General features: G+C 37.9%; 1 protein-coding gene across 1 annotated transcript in view; it reads left to right on the top strand.

Moving 5' to 3' along the window:
- The first annotated feature begins 7392 nt into the window (after window positions 1–7392).
- ZNF608 (zinc finger protein 608) overlaps window positions 7393–20286 on the top strand; it is a 194725-nt gene continuing 181831 nt past the window's right edge. Inside the window, exons 1-3 of the mRNA XM_086629866.1 lie at window positions 7393–7423; window positions 12951–13052; window positions 16423–16511. Of these exons, the coding sequence (XP_086485992.1) occupies window positions 7393–7423; window positions 12951–13052; window positions 16423–16511 (222 nt within the window). The remainder of the gene's footprint in view (window positions 7424–12950; window positions 13053–16422; window positions 16512–20286) is intronic.

Raw genomic sequence — 20286 nt, 5'->3', positions numbered from 1 at the left:
AGCTGAGATCATGAAGTCAGCAAATTCATCTAGGAAGGAGGTTTCAAAGAAAAATTGAAAAAGTGACATCTTTAGCTTGGCTTCAATAGAGTATCCTTGTAAAAGAAAATTACTGTCTGTCCCCATACAATGTGCTACCTTTTCAAGAATACGCACTCAACCCAGTCAAAAGCTTTCCTATAAGGCTAAGGAAGCAGATGACTGCTATAGCCTTACTTGTATAAATCTGGCATTTAACAATCTATGCAACCATTAAATAAAAATTCTTCAACCTCAACAGCGTATCTGTCAATACTTACCCATTTGAACAGTCAGACTGGTTTCAGATGAATAAATATAAATGAGAGGAAGTAATACCATTTTGAAAGAAGAGTCCGAAAAGGAAAAGGCTTGAGTTTGTACAGTTCTACTCTAGAACTTTTGCTTCACACAACAGCATATACATCTTGGTCTTCTAACACTGTAAATCTTGTGTAGGAAGTGCATGAACTAACTGGTTATCAGAAATACTGAATCATGTTTTGCTTGAGGCTGTAAAATTCTTAATTTTAGTGTTGGAAAAACTATATGCCCTCCTTTGATTAATGATGCTAGATGTTATTATTTGTATTTGTGTGAAACTCAAGATTGGGAATGGATTTTTTTTTCCTGTAACCCCTTTCTATGCACCTTTTTACATAGTCTGACTTGCTGATTTGTTTCACTAACTTTACATAGGGATTTTAATATACTTTTTAAAATATTTTCATTCTTATCATTTTTTAAGTGAGAATGAGCTGATTTTGTGTGCTAAAAAGTAACAAAGGGTGGTTTTGTTGGGCTATGTCTGCACAGCCAAAGGCAGGCAAACGAGAACTCACTCCAAGCCAACTAGACCTGAACTTCGTCCAGACTAGAAGCTGTGTAACCACATTAGCATGGCACTGAGCCCAAGCTAATAAGCCCTACTAAGAGGCACTAAAGCAGTTACACAACTTTTGGATCAGAGCTGGCTTGCCTCCAGCTAGCTTGGAGTGTAACCAGGATGATCTCAGGTTTGTCAGGAAAAGGCAGTATAAACAGAGCCTTAGAGCCCTGAAGCACGCAAGCTTAACCTGTGTTCTAAACTTGTTTTGCAGCTGAGTGTAAGAAAGAAGTATGAAGCAGGTAGATGTGAGAACTGCAGATTTTAGGTAGGGATATTTAGGAAATAAAGTACTACTTGTATATTCTAGTTAATATTCTTTCAACTTGTTCCATTAACAGATCCATTTGGGAGATGTTTTTTTAAATACCACTTGAAGGGAGGGCACAAAGGATATGTTTATAAGACTTAGGCAAAGTTAGTAAAAACCTGTTGTTCAAGTCTTTCATTTTCTTTTGTCATGTGTTTAAATCCGCTCCCTGCCCAACCCCTTCCCCTCCCAGTTCAGATCCACTCTTTGCTTCATTGTCTCCTGTCATTTTTCCTGAGTACCAGAATCCATTCTTATATTAAATGCAACCACTCTTGTGGCTAGACCTTGGGATGAATTTCTGCTAGCTTCATGAAGTAACTCTTTGTAAGCTTGCATGCCTTTCTTTAAATTTCTTGAGGCCTCCTTCTGTTTTGAAATTGTTGGTGTGGGAGTGGTGTCGCAGACACAGAGTCATCAGAACTAGGAAAGCTTATTACATCCGAAGGCTTGTGAGTGTAACTACGAGTACTCCTTCTCTAGGCGCCTGAAGGATGATGTACTTTTATTCAGTTGGTCACAAAAAGACTTTAAGAGACTGATTCTCTAGAAGGGAACCAGCAGAGCATCAGGTTCCTCTGTTTGTCTGTCATCCAGTGTGACTTCTAGTGTACTTTAAGTCCTATTTGGCCTTCTATAAAGCAAATTCTTTAATAACTAGTTCTTCACTTAAATCACATTAACAATATACCCCTAGAAGTATTCTCCTGAGTATTCCCATTTTTTAAAAAAATGACAGTTTCTCTATAGAGAGGAAAGAGCATTTGAAATAATGTTGGGTATTTTGCCAAGTCTGTCAAAAGAGTAACACTTCCACTTTCTCAGCTCTGTCTCATTAAAATTGTATTCTAATTCTGTCTCAACTTGGTCTCTTTGCTTCATAAGTCATTGCCTCCTCATTACTTGTAGTGTGAGAGATGAAATTTATTCAAACCTGATAGCAGGGATAAAGAATTGAAAGGCAGGCAGCTGGGAGAAATGAAATTAGCTTATTCTAATGCTTTTTTGACAGGATTTTTTTCATTGCTATGGGTTACTATAAGTGTCAGTTTGGATTTGTGGTACTGTCTTTGTTAGGTTTGTGGGGGATTTTTTAAAACAGTCTTAAATGCTAAACTGTGCTTTTTTTTTCACATCAGTTGAAATAATGTTCCATGTGTTGATAATAAAGTCAAATGTTACTTGCTACAGTGGTCTGTAATTATTTTATCATTATAGTTGTCTAACAAAGATTAAATTTTTGCAATTGTTTTAAAGTAGATTCTTCAGCCCAGTATTTGGATAAATAAGATACACTCTGTAAGGTCTTCTGAAATAATAGGAGATGCGATATAACTTACATGCAATTTAATGTGGAATACAGAGGGGAGCTGAGCTTTCTAACCCAAATATTCTCTCTCAAGCTTTGAATGTCAAAAGAATACACTAAGGAATTTCTAATTTTGAATATAGGAGAGTATTAGAAGCAAATTGACTTAAAGCACAGCACTTTTCCATTATAAAATTGAGTTGTTAAGGAATTATATGGTCTAATTACTGAACTTGGTATTTTTGACTACTTGGATTATGAACAGATATTGTCATTAACTAGCTAATTAAATTGACTGCAATAACAAGCAGTAATTTAGAAATATGTTCCAAATTAGTTTTTATATGAAAGCAAAGTCTTTGTTGATCTGTGCATGTGATTAATGTCAAGTGTCATGAATTAGCTCAGGGATCTCTGGTGGAGGAAGGGCATTATAAAGAGAAGTATCTGTGTGTTTGACAGAAACAGATGCAGTCAGAGGAGTAGCTTCTATTCAATTAAAAATTTGAATTAGAAAATGTTAATAAGTATGCATACATGTATTTTCTGGAATAGTACAACACAATGGCTCAGTACAAAGAGAGTGAATTATATTTTTCTCTCTAAAGGCAGAACATTATTTCAGCTGCAATGCAACTGATTCTCTCACCCCAGAATTTTCCTGCTTGAATTATTTCACATCTTGCTACTCAGAAAACGAAGCACAGAGCTCTTAATCTTTATATACTTATATATTATAAACACCTTCAAGTAAGTTGGTTGTTAACATCTGAAATGGTCTGTTAACTAAACACAGTGTCTTAAAAGCTTTTAAGAACATAAACATGAAAATGCCCTATGCATTGTATTTGTGATACTGTCTTTGTTACATTTGTTTGTTGTTGGTTTTAGATGCACTCTATACTTCTCTCTGTCACATAATTTGAAGTAATGTGTTCAAAACATTCACTGAGAGTACACTGAACATACTTTCAAGCAGAGCAGTTTGACCAGGGTACTCTGCAGAAAATGTATGCTATCGGGAGCTACGAGCTTGATCAGTAAGGGGAGTCTTTAGTCTAGATTTTGCCTTCTCTTCCTGTGTAATATTCATGGCATTCTACTCTTGTGTTCCTTGTTCACGGTTTGGATGTTAGATGCTTTAGATGAAATGGATTACACAGGGATGTAATCATCAAAGCACAAAAGGTACAGACGTAGTATTGTGAAAGAGAACTGTCAGAGATCTTCAGGGGAAAAAACATTAAATATGGGTTTTAGATATATTATATATATTATGCTTATATAATAAGTCACCTGAACTGATTTCTAAACAGTATTTGACTCCAGTGAGGTAATAGGATATGAATCCCAGAGGACTGATGAGCTCAGTCTGCAGCACTCCAAGCGTCACCGTTCTCAGTAATCTCAGCTAGGGACAGAGAAAATGTCATCTCAGGTATCAGTCCTCCTTTTAGTAACAAAATCTTGTAAGGAAACAAGGGAATGGTAAGAACTAGATTTTCTTTTTTAGTCATTTATCTTTATAGAAACAGAGAGGTCCTTGGCAGTTTAAGATTTCTAGGGTCAATTAAGGTAAGGAGTGGTAGACAAGTGTAAGTTTTCTCTGTCAAAGACTGCTTTAAAACAGTTTTAACCAAAAAATCATGTTTATAAAAATAATTTTATATTATGTAGCTATGTACACTCATAGTCATATATCATAAATTGGGCAGTGAATTATGAAGATAATTTTATTTATTTTGCACTGATAAATAAGAATCAGACTTTGAATTTATCTGATTCAAATAAAATCTTACTGAATAATCAATTCTTCAGTTTGATTATGAAAAAATCAAAACATGCATACCTGATGTTAATTAAAACAGAAATAATTTTTTGAAGAAAACAGCTTCCTGAAAAATATTTGAGTTGAACAAGATGTTTTGCTTCATCGCATGAAAATAAATCTCACAGCTATGAGATTGGAGTACATCTTGACCTGTATAGTTCTCAAGATAAATGGGCTAAATACTCTCCACACTGAGTCTGAAGAGATCCTGCCTAGGAAGCTGCAGGTCCATTACTAAGTGTTTTTTAAATTAATTGACGAACTTGAGGGATGGTTAGCACATCAAATGCAAATTAAATACTTGTATTTAAGAAGGACAGTGATCAAGACAAGAATTAACGTGAAGAACTTGTAAAGCTTTAGACCAAATTCTGGAGGAAGGAATAGTTGAAGGCACAAAGGAAGTAAGGAAGAAGTAAATTGAGCATGGGATTTTAAAGTTACTTCTTACCGGATTAACAAATATCTTTCTGTGTTTAGAAAATTGTATCTATTATCAAAAGATGGATAATCTTACCTATCAGGACTGTTAGTTTGCCTAACTGACATAGTCTTCCAGTACAAAGTGGTAGGAGCAAGAACTTTAAAGAAGTTGATAAATTTGTGGAAGGAACCAAGGAAGAGGAGTAATTAAAATGATAGCAGGCTGGACTTGATGACTGAGGACATAACGTCATCACATGCGTTCCTAAGCAGAAGCAAAAGATTTGCGAGAAACTCTAAACAGAAGATGTCAAACTAAGTGCTGGAGAGTTTCATGGGTGCACATACACCTTGAATTTTTCATAGACACTATTCAGAGTAGTATCTGTGAACACAGGACGACAGCACCAGAGAAGTACTGCAAAGAAACTATGAGGAGTTAAACAAGAGCATTACAAAGCATCTGCATTAAGATAGCTGGAGAGTAACAAGGGGTGTCATGTCATAGTCACTTTAACATTACATTTGTGGGCATCTGTTCTTTTGACAAATTAACTCCAAATGCTTCTTCAACCCTGACTACAATGCAATAGGACTGTGCTCCAGTTGAGGGGGAGGGGGATGGCAATTGTTTATGATTGTGAGTAACTTCATAAAAGTGTTTACAGGCAGAAATCAGTTGAAGTGGAAACAGACATAAATTTTAGGAAGATATATTGTAGAAAACGATCATGAAATTGCACAAATGTTTGTTAAAAGTGAAATACATGTCTGATGAGAAGCTTCTAACTGTTGACATGTTTTCAGGAGTGCCTGTAAGTAGTGAAGGCATGGAGTAGCAAGAAGAGAAGTGTAACATGACTTGTATGTTGCCCACTTGCTAAAAGCAGTTAGACTGATTCAAATGAGAAATAAAATGGCCTATCTTTTGTAAAGCTTAGAAAGGCAAGGTTAGACGGATGGCCAACAAAAAAGCCATTGAACATGAAACTATATTTTAGTTTTAACACAGAAAATAGAATTCTTGCATAGGTAGGAACCAACAGCTTTTTGGTCACATTTTTAAAGCTATTTAACCAACTGAAGTGCCACAGAGTACCAATCGAGAATATTTTTCTTTTTTTAAATCACATAGACACTGATCCAGGTTTTCAGAACTGTAAAAAAAGATACCAAGGTGTTTCATTTTGGGCATGCCTGGATGATACAAGTGAAGCTACTGAAAATGATCAAAATAAACAGGGATAGAGTGCAACTAAGATCTCTCATCACTCATAAATCAGATTCAAGATATTTGAACTGAAGAGTAAAAGCTATTTCTTCTTAGTCGACTCCTTAAAGAGATTTTTATATAGCTCATTGAGTAGCCATGAAATAACATTTTCAATCACAATCAACTCCCAGTGAGATACCAGGTGAGTTGTTTAATACAAAATTAATAGATGTCTCCTTTCAGCCATTCTTCTTGCTATTTCAGTTCAAATATACTGTTCTTCTGTACAGAGTTTACTCTGTACAGAAGAACAGTATTAGAAAAGTCCTGTCAGATTCAAAGATCTCCTCCCAGCATTACTCACTGTGACAATGTTGTTCCTCATATTCTTTAGTGGGATTACCCAGCCATTTAATTCCCAACAGAAAAGTTCACACACTGCTAGTGAAACAGCTTTCCTTGAAAGCTGTGGTAGCTGTTATCTTGATGGCAATCAGGACTTAACTCAAGATAAAAAGTTTCTTGAGCGTTAGCTTTTTTTAGGACTACCTCCTGGTGAACTAAAACAGAAGAAATGTGTTAACAGACTGGCAGCTATTCCCATGGCCAGAGATCAGGTTCACAGAAAGAAGGCAGGGCACCTTTCCATGCTGCACTAAACCAAAGGAATAGGTAGGAGATGTATTGATTACAGCTTCTACCTGATCATTTCGGTTATTTGACTAAGGTCAGTCCCGAGTTCCCTTTCTCAGCTAGTGACATGACCCTGACGACAATCTGCAACTCGTTATCGCTCGATTGATACCACGTCAGTAATCAATTCGGGGTGCTGAAGCCCTGGGCCTGATATACAACCTGATCGTAATCTGAAGGGTGTAAACGCAAGGGCACTGACCGTACAGCTTTTTTGAGGACTGTCATCTTATTCCCGTTTGTGCCCATGATGTCCGTTCCCACCCGCTCACTGACAGTGTACAATAGGAAGAGCAACATAAACAGGTTTCAGGTGACTGAATATCTGAGTGGCTGCACAGGTCACTGCGGCAAGAGTTGGTCTAAAACAGAAAAGTGCCTCTGCAAGCAGAAAGCTGTTGTAAGACACAGACAGTAATTATTGATAGCTCTGTGTTATGAAGCAAAATATCCTGTCGTCTATCAGCGGAGTGAGGTGTCACTATTGCCCCTCTCTCCTATCTCACCTGTGTCTTTTTAATCAACTGTATTACTTTGTGATTGATTTGTTAACTTATATTTGGTTTCAAAAAAGGAAAGAAAAAGAACGAAAGTACCAGTGGATGCTGGCCTTGCCATATAACTTAGAGGTAATTTTCAAGGTCCTCACCCTGTCTTATGACTCAGGGAGGAAGTGAAGGCAGGGAGAATGAAAATACCGCTAGACATCATGCGTGTGCCGCAGGCAACACCTGTTTCCGGTAAGACTTGGTCCCACAGTACTTTTTCCTGTGACTTGAGGAACTGGTATCCTCTTGCCTTTGCTGGAACATGTTTGCCTGTCAATCTTCTGGGCGTCTTGAGAAGGGCAGCTAGCTTCTCCTCTGAAACAATATGACTAACGTTCTCTTGGTTTTGCTGACCCCCTCTGAGTTTATCTTGGCTCAGTGGACTTACACAGCATTGGCTTCTTGCATGTTTTCCAAAGGTTCTCTTAGGTGTAAATCTTGCCACAATGCCCCAGTCAAATATCATTCATCTGGAATGACAGCCACACATTTGCTCTAGCTGTCATTCTGTCATTCAAGTCAGCTGCTGTTGCACTTAAAGAAGGCCACCAGCAACGAGTTGCTACTCCAGCTGCTAAGAAGGTAGCCAAGCCTCTCTCGCTCTTCCTGCCTCTCAGTCCTTCTGCTAGCTCTTTTGCTCCTGTTTTGCATTTCAGTGTAGCAGTATAGCAAGACATATGGTGGAGCTGCTGTTGCCAGCCCCGTGTTTTGTTCCTCATTCTGTCTCTGACTTGGAACACGATCTCTGTGCCTCAGCCTCTGCGCCTCAGCTTTTACAGAGCATTTTACAAAGTCCTTTGAGATCTACAGATGCAACAGATTACTCAGATACAGCCTAGTATCCCATGTTTTCAATTAAGACATAAATGACGGACATGCATTCTAATTTTTATTTTTGGAAAGCCTTATAAAATATCTTTGGAATGTAATTTGTGACCCTGTGAAAACTGACACTTGGTTTTAAAAGCAGCTTTTGCTTTTGTCTGATTAAGTGAAACACTTTCTGTTGACGCATAGTTATTTAGGGAAATAAATGCAACTTTGAACGGGCTAAGTTAATGGAGCTTTAACATGAAGGGAAAGAATTATAGCACGCTGGGAATTTTGGTAGGAGTGGAGCTACAAAGAAGTTGCCACATTTGTTTAAAGTGTGGTTAAAATTCTGGTTTGGGAAAAGACAAAAGAGCGTAGAATTGGATAGTTACTTTATGAATGTGGATGTAACGGAGAGAGCTCATTGGTTTCATAGGTCCGTGTTAGATTCCCACAGCCCTGAACAAACAGCTCTCAGCCTTATATTTTCTAAGCTTTTGTCTTCCCACTTTGGAATTCTGACTGCGGGCACATTACCAAGCCAACTGGATTCACTACAAAGCTCTAGTGTAGCTCTTTTTATCACGAAGATCAAGACAACAATTGTGTGCCTACAAGAAAAGAACAACTAAAACCATCGAGCAAACATTAAAAGAACAATTCTAGAGATAGTTGTCTTTGAACTGCAATAATGGGCAACATTCAGTCCTGAGATTTGAATCCTGAGTAAAAGGAATTCGTTACTAACTGCCTTTCCTTGTAATTATCCAAGCTGCTGGCAACATATATTTTCAGCAGCATTAATTTTGTGCAACGTAATATTTTGTAGTTGTGCTGAACCCCACACAATGGCAGCATTGTAAATCTGCTTTATGGAGTTAGTTTTGTTTATTATAGAGTTCGTATATGAAAAAGGAAGAAATCTAAATTTTGTGTTGGCTTCTCCCCAAACCACAGAAAATGGAGCATTGTTTTACAAGAGCTTGTTCTGAAATATCACTTCCCGAGTGTAAAAGAAGTACAGTATTTGTGCAGACGCATTCCTCAAGCATATAGAATGTCCAGCTGAAAAAATACAGTAAGAGCTGACCATTTTTTTGCTTTGCAGAATAGCCTAGTTTCACACTGTCAGGAGGGCTGGGGGTGCAGGGAGATAACTACAATTTTAAAATAAATGCTTCATTTTGCAATGACCCAAAAGTAATTTAAGTTGGAATCTATCAGACACCAGTAATTCAGAATAAACATTCTGTCTGAGGATGTTTGACCACTGTCATTTTAGTTCCGGCACTACAAATCTAAACCATAGAAATAGTTTCAATGAAGCATCCTGCACTGTTTTATTCCTTTTTTCCTCCTCCCCCTTACCTTCTTTGTAGATTAGGTTTGGAATCCTGTTAATCAGCTATCTGAAGCTTTATTTTTTTCTTGGAAGGATGTTACATGATTGGAAAAGCCCTTCCTAGATATTTTGGGTTTAATAGAAAAAATACAGAATATAAAGTGAACTGGAAACATCCAGTTTCAGATTGGCCTTTTTGGCCATTGCTTGGATAGATGATGAAGTATACCCATGATGTGCAGTCTAAGCAAACTGAGTGTTATTTATGACCCAGAAGCAATGAAGAGGACGTAAAATTCTACTTCCATCCATTGAAGTATGGACAGAAGTACAGTCTGCGTTTGGCATCTTCACCTCCTCAGGCTGCAAGAGGGATGCGGCAATGCAATGGCAGCAGCCTCTGTGATTTCTGCGCAGAAACTATTAGCTGAGTGACTGTTTCCCATTGAGATACATGTCAGGCGATTTGTTTTCTCATCCACACAGTTGGACGGCTACAGGAATACAGAATGTCAACACATTTAAAGCCTTTTCTTTACCCAACACCTCCAGGGTGCCCTGGAGCTGGTAGAAACTCATGGCAAAAGTTCTATCTAATTAAGCTAGTGACCTTATAAAGAAATCACTGCCCCTTACCCACTTCTGAGACTGTATCAATTTGATATAAGGGAGTTCTTCTTCTTGAATAGAAGGAGCAGTAGTGTCCTGAAAAGGTGAGGTACAGGAGGAGAGACTGTGTATTTCATAATACCAGGCGTCATGGATGATTTCAGGGAAGCTGTTCACTGTGACTCAGGTGAAATTCAGGTTGTACTTTGCAGGTCATATTATGTGGTCTAGCAAACCTCCTACTTGAAAAGCATCTACCTTTTTTTTAAACGTATTTTTTGAATTGGAACTACCCTTTGCTTGTACATACTTGAAGAAAAGCATGTCTCTCATATCTAGAAAATGTGAACTACAAATAAATTGTTCATAAATTTCAAGATTTTTGGTAGGAGTAGATAGCTTTCTAAATTTCACAGAGTTAAAACTTTCCCAGGTTATGATATAGCAGTGTGATAGCCATTCAAATTGCTCAATTAGAAAGAAAGAGGAGGAGGTCAGGAAACAGTCAGTCAGTAGGCAAGGCTTACAGCCTTCTCAGAAATGCAAACACTCTTTTTTTTTTTTTCCTTCTTTTTTTCAGATTTCTAGGAAAAGTGTCTTTGTGCAAGGAAAACAGCCCTGCTCATTTTCTCCATTCTGCTGTAGCCAGGCCTTATAAATCATGCTGATGTCTTGAGGCATCAACAGAAAATAGACCTTTCCTTTGATCTGAAACTGTAATTGGTCTAGATTTGTGGTCTCCTCTCACTTTGGGGCAAATCACACTTAGCATTGCCAAAAGCTCCAGTATGTTAACAGCAGAAAAAAGAATATCCTGACGCTGCAAAGGCTCCCTGGAACAGACACAGTTAGCATGAACATCTCTTCTGGTGTACTGCTAGTAATTTGTTCTCTTTCATAATTGGATTATTTTCCAGTACAGCCAGTCCAAAACCTATTTTTCTTGGTGTTATGCACCTCAGGGGCATGTTCTGAAAACTGGTTCATTAGTGTTCATAAAGTTCTGTGAAAAGCTAAAATGAAAAGGGCTGCAAAAACCTGAACGTTTATTTTTGCAGTCTACTGTTTTAAGGTCTATAAATCCCATAACATCAATAAACAATTTTTAAAAAACACTGCTCAGGCATTCAGCAACACTGTCCATGAGATTATATTAAGAATTCACTTATAGTCTGTCATATTATTATAATATTGAAACATTTGCATCACAAGTTCCCATTTTCTTTCCTTTTCTCGCTAAAGGTATTTCCCAAGAACTCCACCACCTAAGAACTAAACCTTGGGATTCCTGCCTCAGTTCCACCCTGATACTTATCTCCCCATGCAGAAGAGGTATTTATCTTCCTGTAAAATAGCACTGAGTCTCTTCTATTTTTTGAAATTAGTTACATTGGTAAATCACCACAATTCCGATCATTTCAGCAAAGACTTTCCAGTACTTTTTGTAAGCATTACATGATAAGGCTAGCCGTGAGAGGATAATGCAAGTACATTAAATGTCCATCAAGTACAGTTCAATAAAGACAATAAATATGAAAAGAATGTAAAATGAAAAGAAGAGACGAAACCACATAATATCACCACCATAAGATTTTAGTAGGTATGTTTTAAGTTATCTGAAGTTAGTAGGAAGTTGTTAATTTGGAAATGCCTACAGATGCAAAACACTCTTAATAAAGACCTAGCAGGAAAATTAAATATTATTGATATCTATGTGTGTGAGAGAGAAAATTCTACTGTGGCTTTAATATACAGCTGTAAGATGTGGAGCTGCCATTAAAAAGTGATCATATAATCATGCATTATTTATATAATTATAAGAGACGCATTGGGTATCCAGAGCTTTATAATATTATTGTATTATTTACCTTAAATTGCAAGTCTTCAGCTTATTAAACAGAAAAGGCTAGGGTATTGTTTTTAAAGAACATTATCTTAAGAAAACAAATTTTTTAGATTAGCTTTCAAAACCTTTAAAAACCCAAAAGGCAGATATAATCCCCTAAACATTAATTACTGTTTTACTAAATGAACTGATCTTATTCGTTTTAAAGCCCCCAGCCAGAAATCTCATTAGAATAGTACCCACCCTCTAGTTTGAAAGTGAGGAGGGGGGTGCTTCTGGGGAAAAAGGAATAATTGTCTAAATTTTCCAATATCTTTTGTAGCTGTGTTGTACTTATTACATCCTGTTGTTGATAAAACTGAGAGATCTAAAATGTCACAAATAAGATTAATTTCATCTTCATTTTCTCTTTATGTTCATCAAAGCGCTGCTAGTACTGGCCATTATTAAATACAGACCATAGATTAGACTTGTTGGTATCCAAGTAGATAGCATATGTATCAGGTGCTATGTGTTGAAGTAAAAACAATACCTGTGCAGTCCTAATTCTAAAATTTTAGTTTAGACAAAAAAAACCAAACCAACACACCATAAAAAGCAGCAGAACAGCTTCAGATCATTGCTTTGTACCTTCATGTCCTGAAAGCATTTTATCGTGTTGTGTATGTACATTGCTGACCTGGAAAACTACAACCTGGAAATCTGAAACCTAACTACACCAGGACTTCAGTGGGATCTGTTTAAAGAAGAGCATAGCTCTCAACACTGTTTCTGGGAACTGACAATCAGTTTGGACTGGAGGTGCTAGAAAATAATTTTGCCATTTATGGGAAGAAATGGCTCCTTGTGGATAGAAGAGCAAAGCCAACTCTCTGCCATTTAATCGATTCGTGTCTGTTGACTGTTTCCTTGTTAATATTTGTGAGAATTTTTTTAAAAAGGTGATAAGGAAGTTGGGGGTTAGAGATTTCCCCTTTTGAGCAGAGGATGAGAAGCCGGATAAGTCTCTAGTCTCACTGCTAGAGAGGTTTGAAGGCTGAGGAAGTCTGCACGTTACACAGATAGATAGAGTGTGAAGGAGACCTGTTTAATACCTTTTCCTACGTCAGTGGTCAAAGGAGCAGTAAAAGAAGAAAACGAGACCTACTGTGAAAACTTCTCCAGCTCCGATCATGAGGCCCAGGTGCAAGTGAGACTAGGCGCAAGCACTGGTAGGTGCCGTGTAGTCCCCTCCCTCCTCTTTCTATCCTGGATGAGCTGCACTGTCTGTAGTTAGGTTAAAAAAGACAGTCATTCCTTGTGAGATACACAGGCGTCACTGACCTAATGATCAGTGTGGATTCCCTTGAGATTGCGGAAGCTTTCTTTCTCCTTTCTGTTAAAATTGGTTTTCTATCCATGAGTTTGTGCAATGCAAGAGGTTAGTATGTCGCGTTTAAGAGCTCAGTACTAAAGATCGTTGTGGAGCTTTCAACACTTCTGTATGTCTCCTGTTAACTCAACTGGAAATCTGCAGCAAGTGGTACCTTCTGAGCTGCATTAGGAGGAGTGCTGCCAGCAGGTCGAGGGAGGTGATCCTTCTCCCCTGCTCATTGCTACTGAGAAAAACCTGGAGTGTCGGATCCAGCTCTGGGCTTCCCAGTATGAGACACATGAATAGACTAGAGTGAGCCCAACAAAGGGCTGCAAAGTTGATTAAGGGTTTGGAGTATGTGATGCTTGAGGAGAGGCTGTGAGAGCTGGGATTGTTTGGCCTGGGAAAGGTAAGACTGAGGGTAATCTCCTCCATGTGTATAAATATCAGGATGGGGAGGGTGGGGGGAGGTAGTGAAGATGGAGCCAGACTCTTCTCAGCGGTGCCCAGTGAACACACAAAAGGCATTGGGCACAAACTGAAATACAGCAGAAAATTCCAGTGAAGCTTTTTTTTTTAAAAAAAAAAAAAAAGTGTGACAGTGAACAAACAGTATAACAGGCTGCCCAGAGCAGTTGTGAAGCCTCCATCTGTGGAGATATCCAAAGCCCTAAGCAACATGATCTAGCTGATCCTGCTTTGAGCAGATGTTTTCAACTGGGTGATATCCAGAGGTCCCTTCAGACCACAGTCCTTCTGTGAGCCCGTGACTTGCCAAGAATTATTACACTGTGACTCAATATGCTGTGCAAGACTTATTTTTTTTTTAAGTTAGCTAATAATAATGTGAAAGGTACTGATTTTTTCATTAAACACAAAAGTATGCAAATCTTAGTCTTGCACTTTTTTTGAGCAATATTCCGATGATATTTCAGTTCTTCTCTTTAATTTCAGGTTCTTTTTGTTTTGTTCCTCTATTTATTACAGATTAAAGACTTGGTTCAAACAGCTGACCTCTCCCCTTCCCAGGAGAGGGTCAGTCACAACTGAAAAAAAAAAAAGAGCAAACATTTTATTCCATTTTTCTAATCCCTGTGTGAGTCTAACATTCTTAAGAAATAGCTCATGACATGGTTTTGAGGTATGAGACACAAAGGAGAAATAATAGACTCCTCTGGCTGCTCCGAGTGAGTAGCCTGCAAACGTTACCCAGTTAGGTGCAAACCAGCCACAAGGGCAGGAGCTGGCACTTAGGGGAGAACAAAAGTCCCCTTACTTCCCTCTCAGCTTGTACATTAATACATACTAAGGAACCTCGATTCTCAAGACCAGTATTGATCATAATGGAAGGAACCAATTTTCCCTAAAGGTTTATTACATCGCTTGGAACTCAGCCTCCCTGTTCTGCATCCTCAGTGCTAAATTGCCAACATCACCTCCTTTCTAAAAATCAGTGACAGTACTTGAAGACAGTTATTTCTAGAATACTAGTATGTATGCATGCTTTCTGTATAAACGTATCCAAACTACAGGTGGTGAGGTGACATCGCTTGTTAACGTAATGTTATCCTCGTGTGGATCCAGAGAAAATATCTCAGTAGTTAAAGTATTTACTTTTTTTTTTTTTTTAAACTCCCATAAAAATGTCACTCCCAGAAAAAATTAGTAAGACAATAATGACCAGGGAGATGTGGTGGTTTAGGAGGATTTCAAGCAGAGGGCCACTGAGATGGTCAGGGCTGAACACCTGCCCAGTGAGAAGAGGCTGGAGCATCAGGGCTGGTTCAGCCTGGAGAGGAGGCAGATCCAGGGGCACCTCCCAAGCTCCCTCCCTATCAGCATTAACTGCTAGCTCTCTGGTTCTAAAATCCTGAGGCTAACGAGTAAGAAGGCTTTTCGAAGGTGAAATAAAAGAATCAAACATTTGTTTAGCACTTTGAAATCATAAACCATTTTATTCTACAATAATGAGATCTCGTATTAAAGCATATCAGACGAAAAAGATGGAGTAAGAGGATTTTGAGCAGAGTCAGAGGTACAGCAAGTTTATAAAAAATTTTGTAATAAACAGCCATTTCTCACAGTTTTTTTTAATCTAGAGAAGGTTTCCTGTTCACTTCAGGAAAAAAAAAAAAGTTTACTTCAATAATTTGCATGGCTATTGCCCAGCCCTTTGCTTTCAATTAACATTCTTGAAAATGAAACAAAAAAAATCACTTGTACAAATGTTTATGGAAAACAAATAAAAATATCTCTGAACGCCATCAAAGTAGATACGTTATTTTTATTCCAGCATATGTTTATGAATACTTTCTTGAAGTATTCTGCCAGCTCTAGCCTTGCATTTGGAGTTTAAAAAGCATTTACAAAATTCTTTTCCTCTTCCCTCTGTACCATTTACTCACTCACACTGGTTTTCTGTTTTCCATATGTTATCTCCGAAAAACAGGATTTCACAAACTATGAATGCAGAAAAGCTTGAGGCAAGGAGGTATTTGACATGTTTCCTTGTTAAAATCTTGTGATATCCTTCAAATATATAAAACTTCAGCCCAAGATCAGTGGCCAAAACCCTACATTTATTGGTGTGCCAGTTTTATAAAGCACTCCACCACTGTTTTATTGGTTACCATGATACCTTCTCAGTATATAGTCTCAAAGTTAACACTAATCTGTCCAGGTTTTGTGCCGTATTTTGACAGGTGGATCCTGGCTCCTGACCATATCAGTGCAGTGCGGTATCTTTACCGTTCACAAGGAAAACAAACCATGTACAGCATTAATAATTTATGCTCGGGAGGTAGAAAGGATGATAAAGCTCTGACTGTCAGGCTTCTACAACTGCACAAGTATGTTTTTGCGTGACTTGCTTCTGAAAGGAAACCCTTGGCAGAAGCATACAGACTGGGCTTTGACACACAAGCATAGGCAGTGAACCACCTATAGAGTCATTTACATTACAAATCCTGTTCCACATACATGTAAAGCATGGTTGTCTGTCTAAATTACATTCACATACTATTGCATATACCATCCTATAAGGCCAGATTTGAGCATTTTTCTCAATTGTACAGGTTCTGTCAATTGTGATGGTACTTGGCTGGTTTGCTCCAAGAATGGGAAAAAAATATGTTTTATTAATAGCTGCATTGTTCTTATTAACATCATTAACATCACAGGTTCTAAACTTTTTTTTTTTCCCCTAAAATCTGTTGGTTTTGTTACAGTTGGTGCTATGGCTGGTAACAGTACTACTCCAAGCAAGGTGCTAGCATTTTTACGAACGTATGATGTATACGCCACCATCACTTTCAGGGTAAGACACAAAACCCAAAAATAATTACCTTAACCTCATACATTTCTGTGTTTAGTAAAACACATTAAAAAATCTGTATGAAAATATTGTTTTCAAAAGGTCATACTCTATCTTAATTATTTTAATATCTCATAAAACACAGTTCTGGATTTTTTAGCCATACTGTAGATAATAATACAGCATTGGTGGTCTTTATGGTGTTTTGGGGGAGGGAGAAGCTATTTGCTTGACAGTGGTTCTAAAAAAAAATAATAGGATTATTCTCATCTTTCATTTAGCTTAATAATACACTACATACATTTGTCAATCAAATTAGAATTACTGTCAGACCATAATAATGCATTTTAGTTTAGCCAATATCAGTCAGACCTGATTTATTTGCTTAATACAAATCTAATTGACTTTCAGGCTGCTCTTCTCTTTTCAGCTGTTAACCGACCAAGTACATCTTTAATTTCCAAGACCGATGGTTTGGTAGCAGTTGAGAGGAAGAATGATTTGCATAAGGCCCCAGAAGGGTGCCAAAACTCTTCACGCTTTAAACTACAGCCTTTATTATTCTGTAAGTGGATGTGTTGAATTTTCATGCTTTTGTTTCCAGTTCAGCCCTGACAGAAAGAATAAAGTAGATTTTGCCAGCACCCCTGCTGTGCCCTGAGGGAGAAATTCAATGTGCCTCATTTGTCTTAATTGGAGAACCGCCCTTAGCACCAGCTTTTTCTATGAATACATTAGCATAACAGACAGAAAAATCTAAGTCCACTTTTTTGTAAAGTATTTTTTTTTCTTTCTAAGAAAAATAAAAACTGAGAAGAAGAAAAATACATGCATCATCTCTCCGTCTTCTTACAATTATTGTTGTTGTAAAACACACTATACAGGAAAAATGCATCCAGCCTACTTTATCTCCTCAGTGTTGTAAGGAGCTGGGTAGAGAGAAATGTGATAAATACCATCCATGACAGAGAGCTGAAAGCTGCTCTTTATTCTTCATAATGTACTAATCCTATATATTTGTTCTTTAGCTGGTTGTGTTGCTTCTTTTTGATAGAGGAGATAGCTTTACACAGAGACTGATGGGCAGTAACTAGGAATGAATCTAAGAAAAAAAAAAACCCACGTTCTTACAAAAGTGAATTTATTAACACTGAAACAAAATGCAGTTACCTCTGTCAAAGGAAGATTTCAAGCCTCATGCCTATTCATTTGAGAAATATTAAATTCATCTTCGCATTTTTCATTTCGTAAAAGAACTCTAAATCTGGACAAACAATCTGTGCAACGTAAATCATTTCTAAATCAGGGCTCTTTCAGTGTCAGATTGAACTAATGAGATTTAAAGGGTGTTTTTTAAAGAAGTATTTAGTTTATGTGTTCTTATGACTAGTATTAATCTTTACATCTCTTAAAGCAGCCATCTATTTCTTGTACATGAAAAACATGGGGAAAAGATAATTTTTAGTAGAGTATGATATATACATTTTCCTGGAAATGTGGCTGCATTTTAGAAACCGATGAATCCGTATTTAGTCTTGATATTTCTCCCCCGAGGCTCCAATACACTGCATCAGTCACACAGCCACTTAAATAGGAGCTTTCCATGGATGTTAGAATAAAGGCTTGGCTGTTTGAGTTTTTTTAGGCGTCGTGTAGACATTATGAAAAATTAAAATATTCTTTGGGGCAGGATTTTTTCAGTCAACTGGACGAGTTAATAGCTTTGAGGTTTGATTCCAGCAGGAGCTGGGATGGGGTCATTAGCATAGCCCCTGGAGAAACAACGGACTCTTAATTCTGATATTTACTCTTGCCTGTTCTCTGTGGCGATTTATCAAAGCCACCAGCACTGTAACATTAGAAGTCTTTCACACCTCTTACTCCTCCTATTGCTCATTACTGACCCATTTTTCTCTCACATGCACACCCTTCCTAAAACATGTTCAGCTACTCTTGGCTGGGCTTTTCTTCTGTCTTGAAGAGTGGTAATAGAAGAGCTATTTGCTTTCTTGTGCAAATGGCTCTGCAGAGTAATTATTTAGGGTGATGTATTTTTGAAAGTTTGTAGGTATCCCACTCTGAGTGGTTTCATTTACATTAGAAAAATGGCAATGGTTTACAGTAGTTTATCTGGTAATCCACACTGTTTGGCAGAGCAAACTACCCAGGAAATCAGAAAGGTGAGCTTGCATTCATCACATCACCTCTCTTTGCTTGCTCCCTCTCTGTCTCTAGTATTCTTTGCCTCATTTTCCAGGTGGAAGCTGTTCAGACCTACCAGGGTTAGAAGGGCTACCTTTCTAGGATACCCCTCAGAATAATTAAAGGAAATATCCTCTTTGTCTAAGCATTGCCAGGAAACTTCCTGATGTATTGAATTCTAATACGGTTTATTTCCTAGGAAAGAGGTTAAAAACTGCTAAAGCAATATAAACAAGTTAGCAGTAATGTTACCCAACATCTCAGGTATCAGTAATATGTGGCACTTCTTGAAATAATGAGATGGTAGAGGAAAATGCCTTATCTCCACGCTGTGCTCTGTAATTTCCTGGTTTAAGCAAAATGCAGCAAATGATTTGTGGGGAAACGAAATGGTAAACTAGGTAGCAGGACACATTGCAGGGTTATATCATTGTTATTTGTTATTGTCTTAGGAAGCTTCTATGAATAGCGCCCTTTTGATGGATCAAGGCATCCTCTCATTTTTCACAGCAGTAGACCCTCTTCCAATGCTGAGCAAAACAGATGGTCACAAGCCAAGGAACGTACGCTTTAAATAACTCTCTGCTGATTATTTGCATGTGTACCACACTGCATATTCACAACAAACCCTTGTCCTGTCATGTCTGTTTGCATTTTGAAAAGTGTTTCATTTCTAGGGTTCTGTAGGATGATGCAGCCTCTAGTGAGTCGCATCTGCTATCAGACAGGTCCTGGAGAGTAGTGGTGGCTCCATCAAAAAGAATTTCTCTCAAGCCCCTGGGTGACTGTTTCCTAACCTAAAGACTGCTGCCATGTGTATCCATCCTGTCCCCATGATGGGAAGTAGATTGCTGTATTTTCCTTCTTTCTCTTGAACAAAATAATGTGGAACAGCACCTGCATCCTGGAAGATTCCTTGGGAGAGAGTCCCTGTATGACAGCATTTGAGAAGCTTTCTAGGAAGGAATACTCATTTGGATCCATATGAAGTGAGACCAGCTGAGGAACGGTTGTTTGCTTTCCGTAGGTGGCAAATCTACAGTAAAGGACTATGTGGACTAGTGTGGGAAATTAAATGGTGCTTAAGGTAGGCAAGAAAATATCAACAACTGTCTGATAAGAGGGAGTGTATGCAGAGTTAACAAATATCTCTTCTTATGAGTAATCCTCTCCTTGGGAACTCCAAGCTCCACTCAGTACTAATGGATTCAATGTTAAAGTTAGGTTCTACATATATTTATCCACATAGCCACCCAAGTGGATGTACAACTGTAAAAGGAAGATGAACATATACTCAGTCAAATTTTTTTCTCCTAATTCAAAAAGGTACCTACTTTAAAAAATAGCCCTCTACTAAGTTTTAGTGTGCATAAGCACCTAATCATGTGTTTCCAGTTATACCACTCCATTTCTTAACTTTTGTAGATTCACGAGGCTGTCTGCGTGTCCAGTGGCTTTATACATTCTCCATTCGTTGCAGAAAATAAATAAAAGTCCCATTTGTGATGTTCACAAGGCTATCCCACATTGCTAGTCATTAAGTTCAACATTACCCTCCCAGAGCATTGAAGGAGGT

The sequence above is a fragment of the Tauraco erythrolophus genome, chromosome Z (genome assembly GCF_009769465.1).
Source record: "Tauraco erythrolophus isolate bTauEry1 chromosome Z, bTauEry1.pri, whole genome shotgun sequence".
In the NCBI taxonomy this organism is placed as follows: Eukaryota; Metazoa; Chordata; class Aves; order Musophagiformes; family Musophagidae; genus Tauraco; species Tauraco erythrolophus.
The sequence above is the reverse complement of the archived record's forward strand: the minus strand, read 5'-3'. Positions and strand labels throughout refer to the sequence as shown.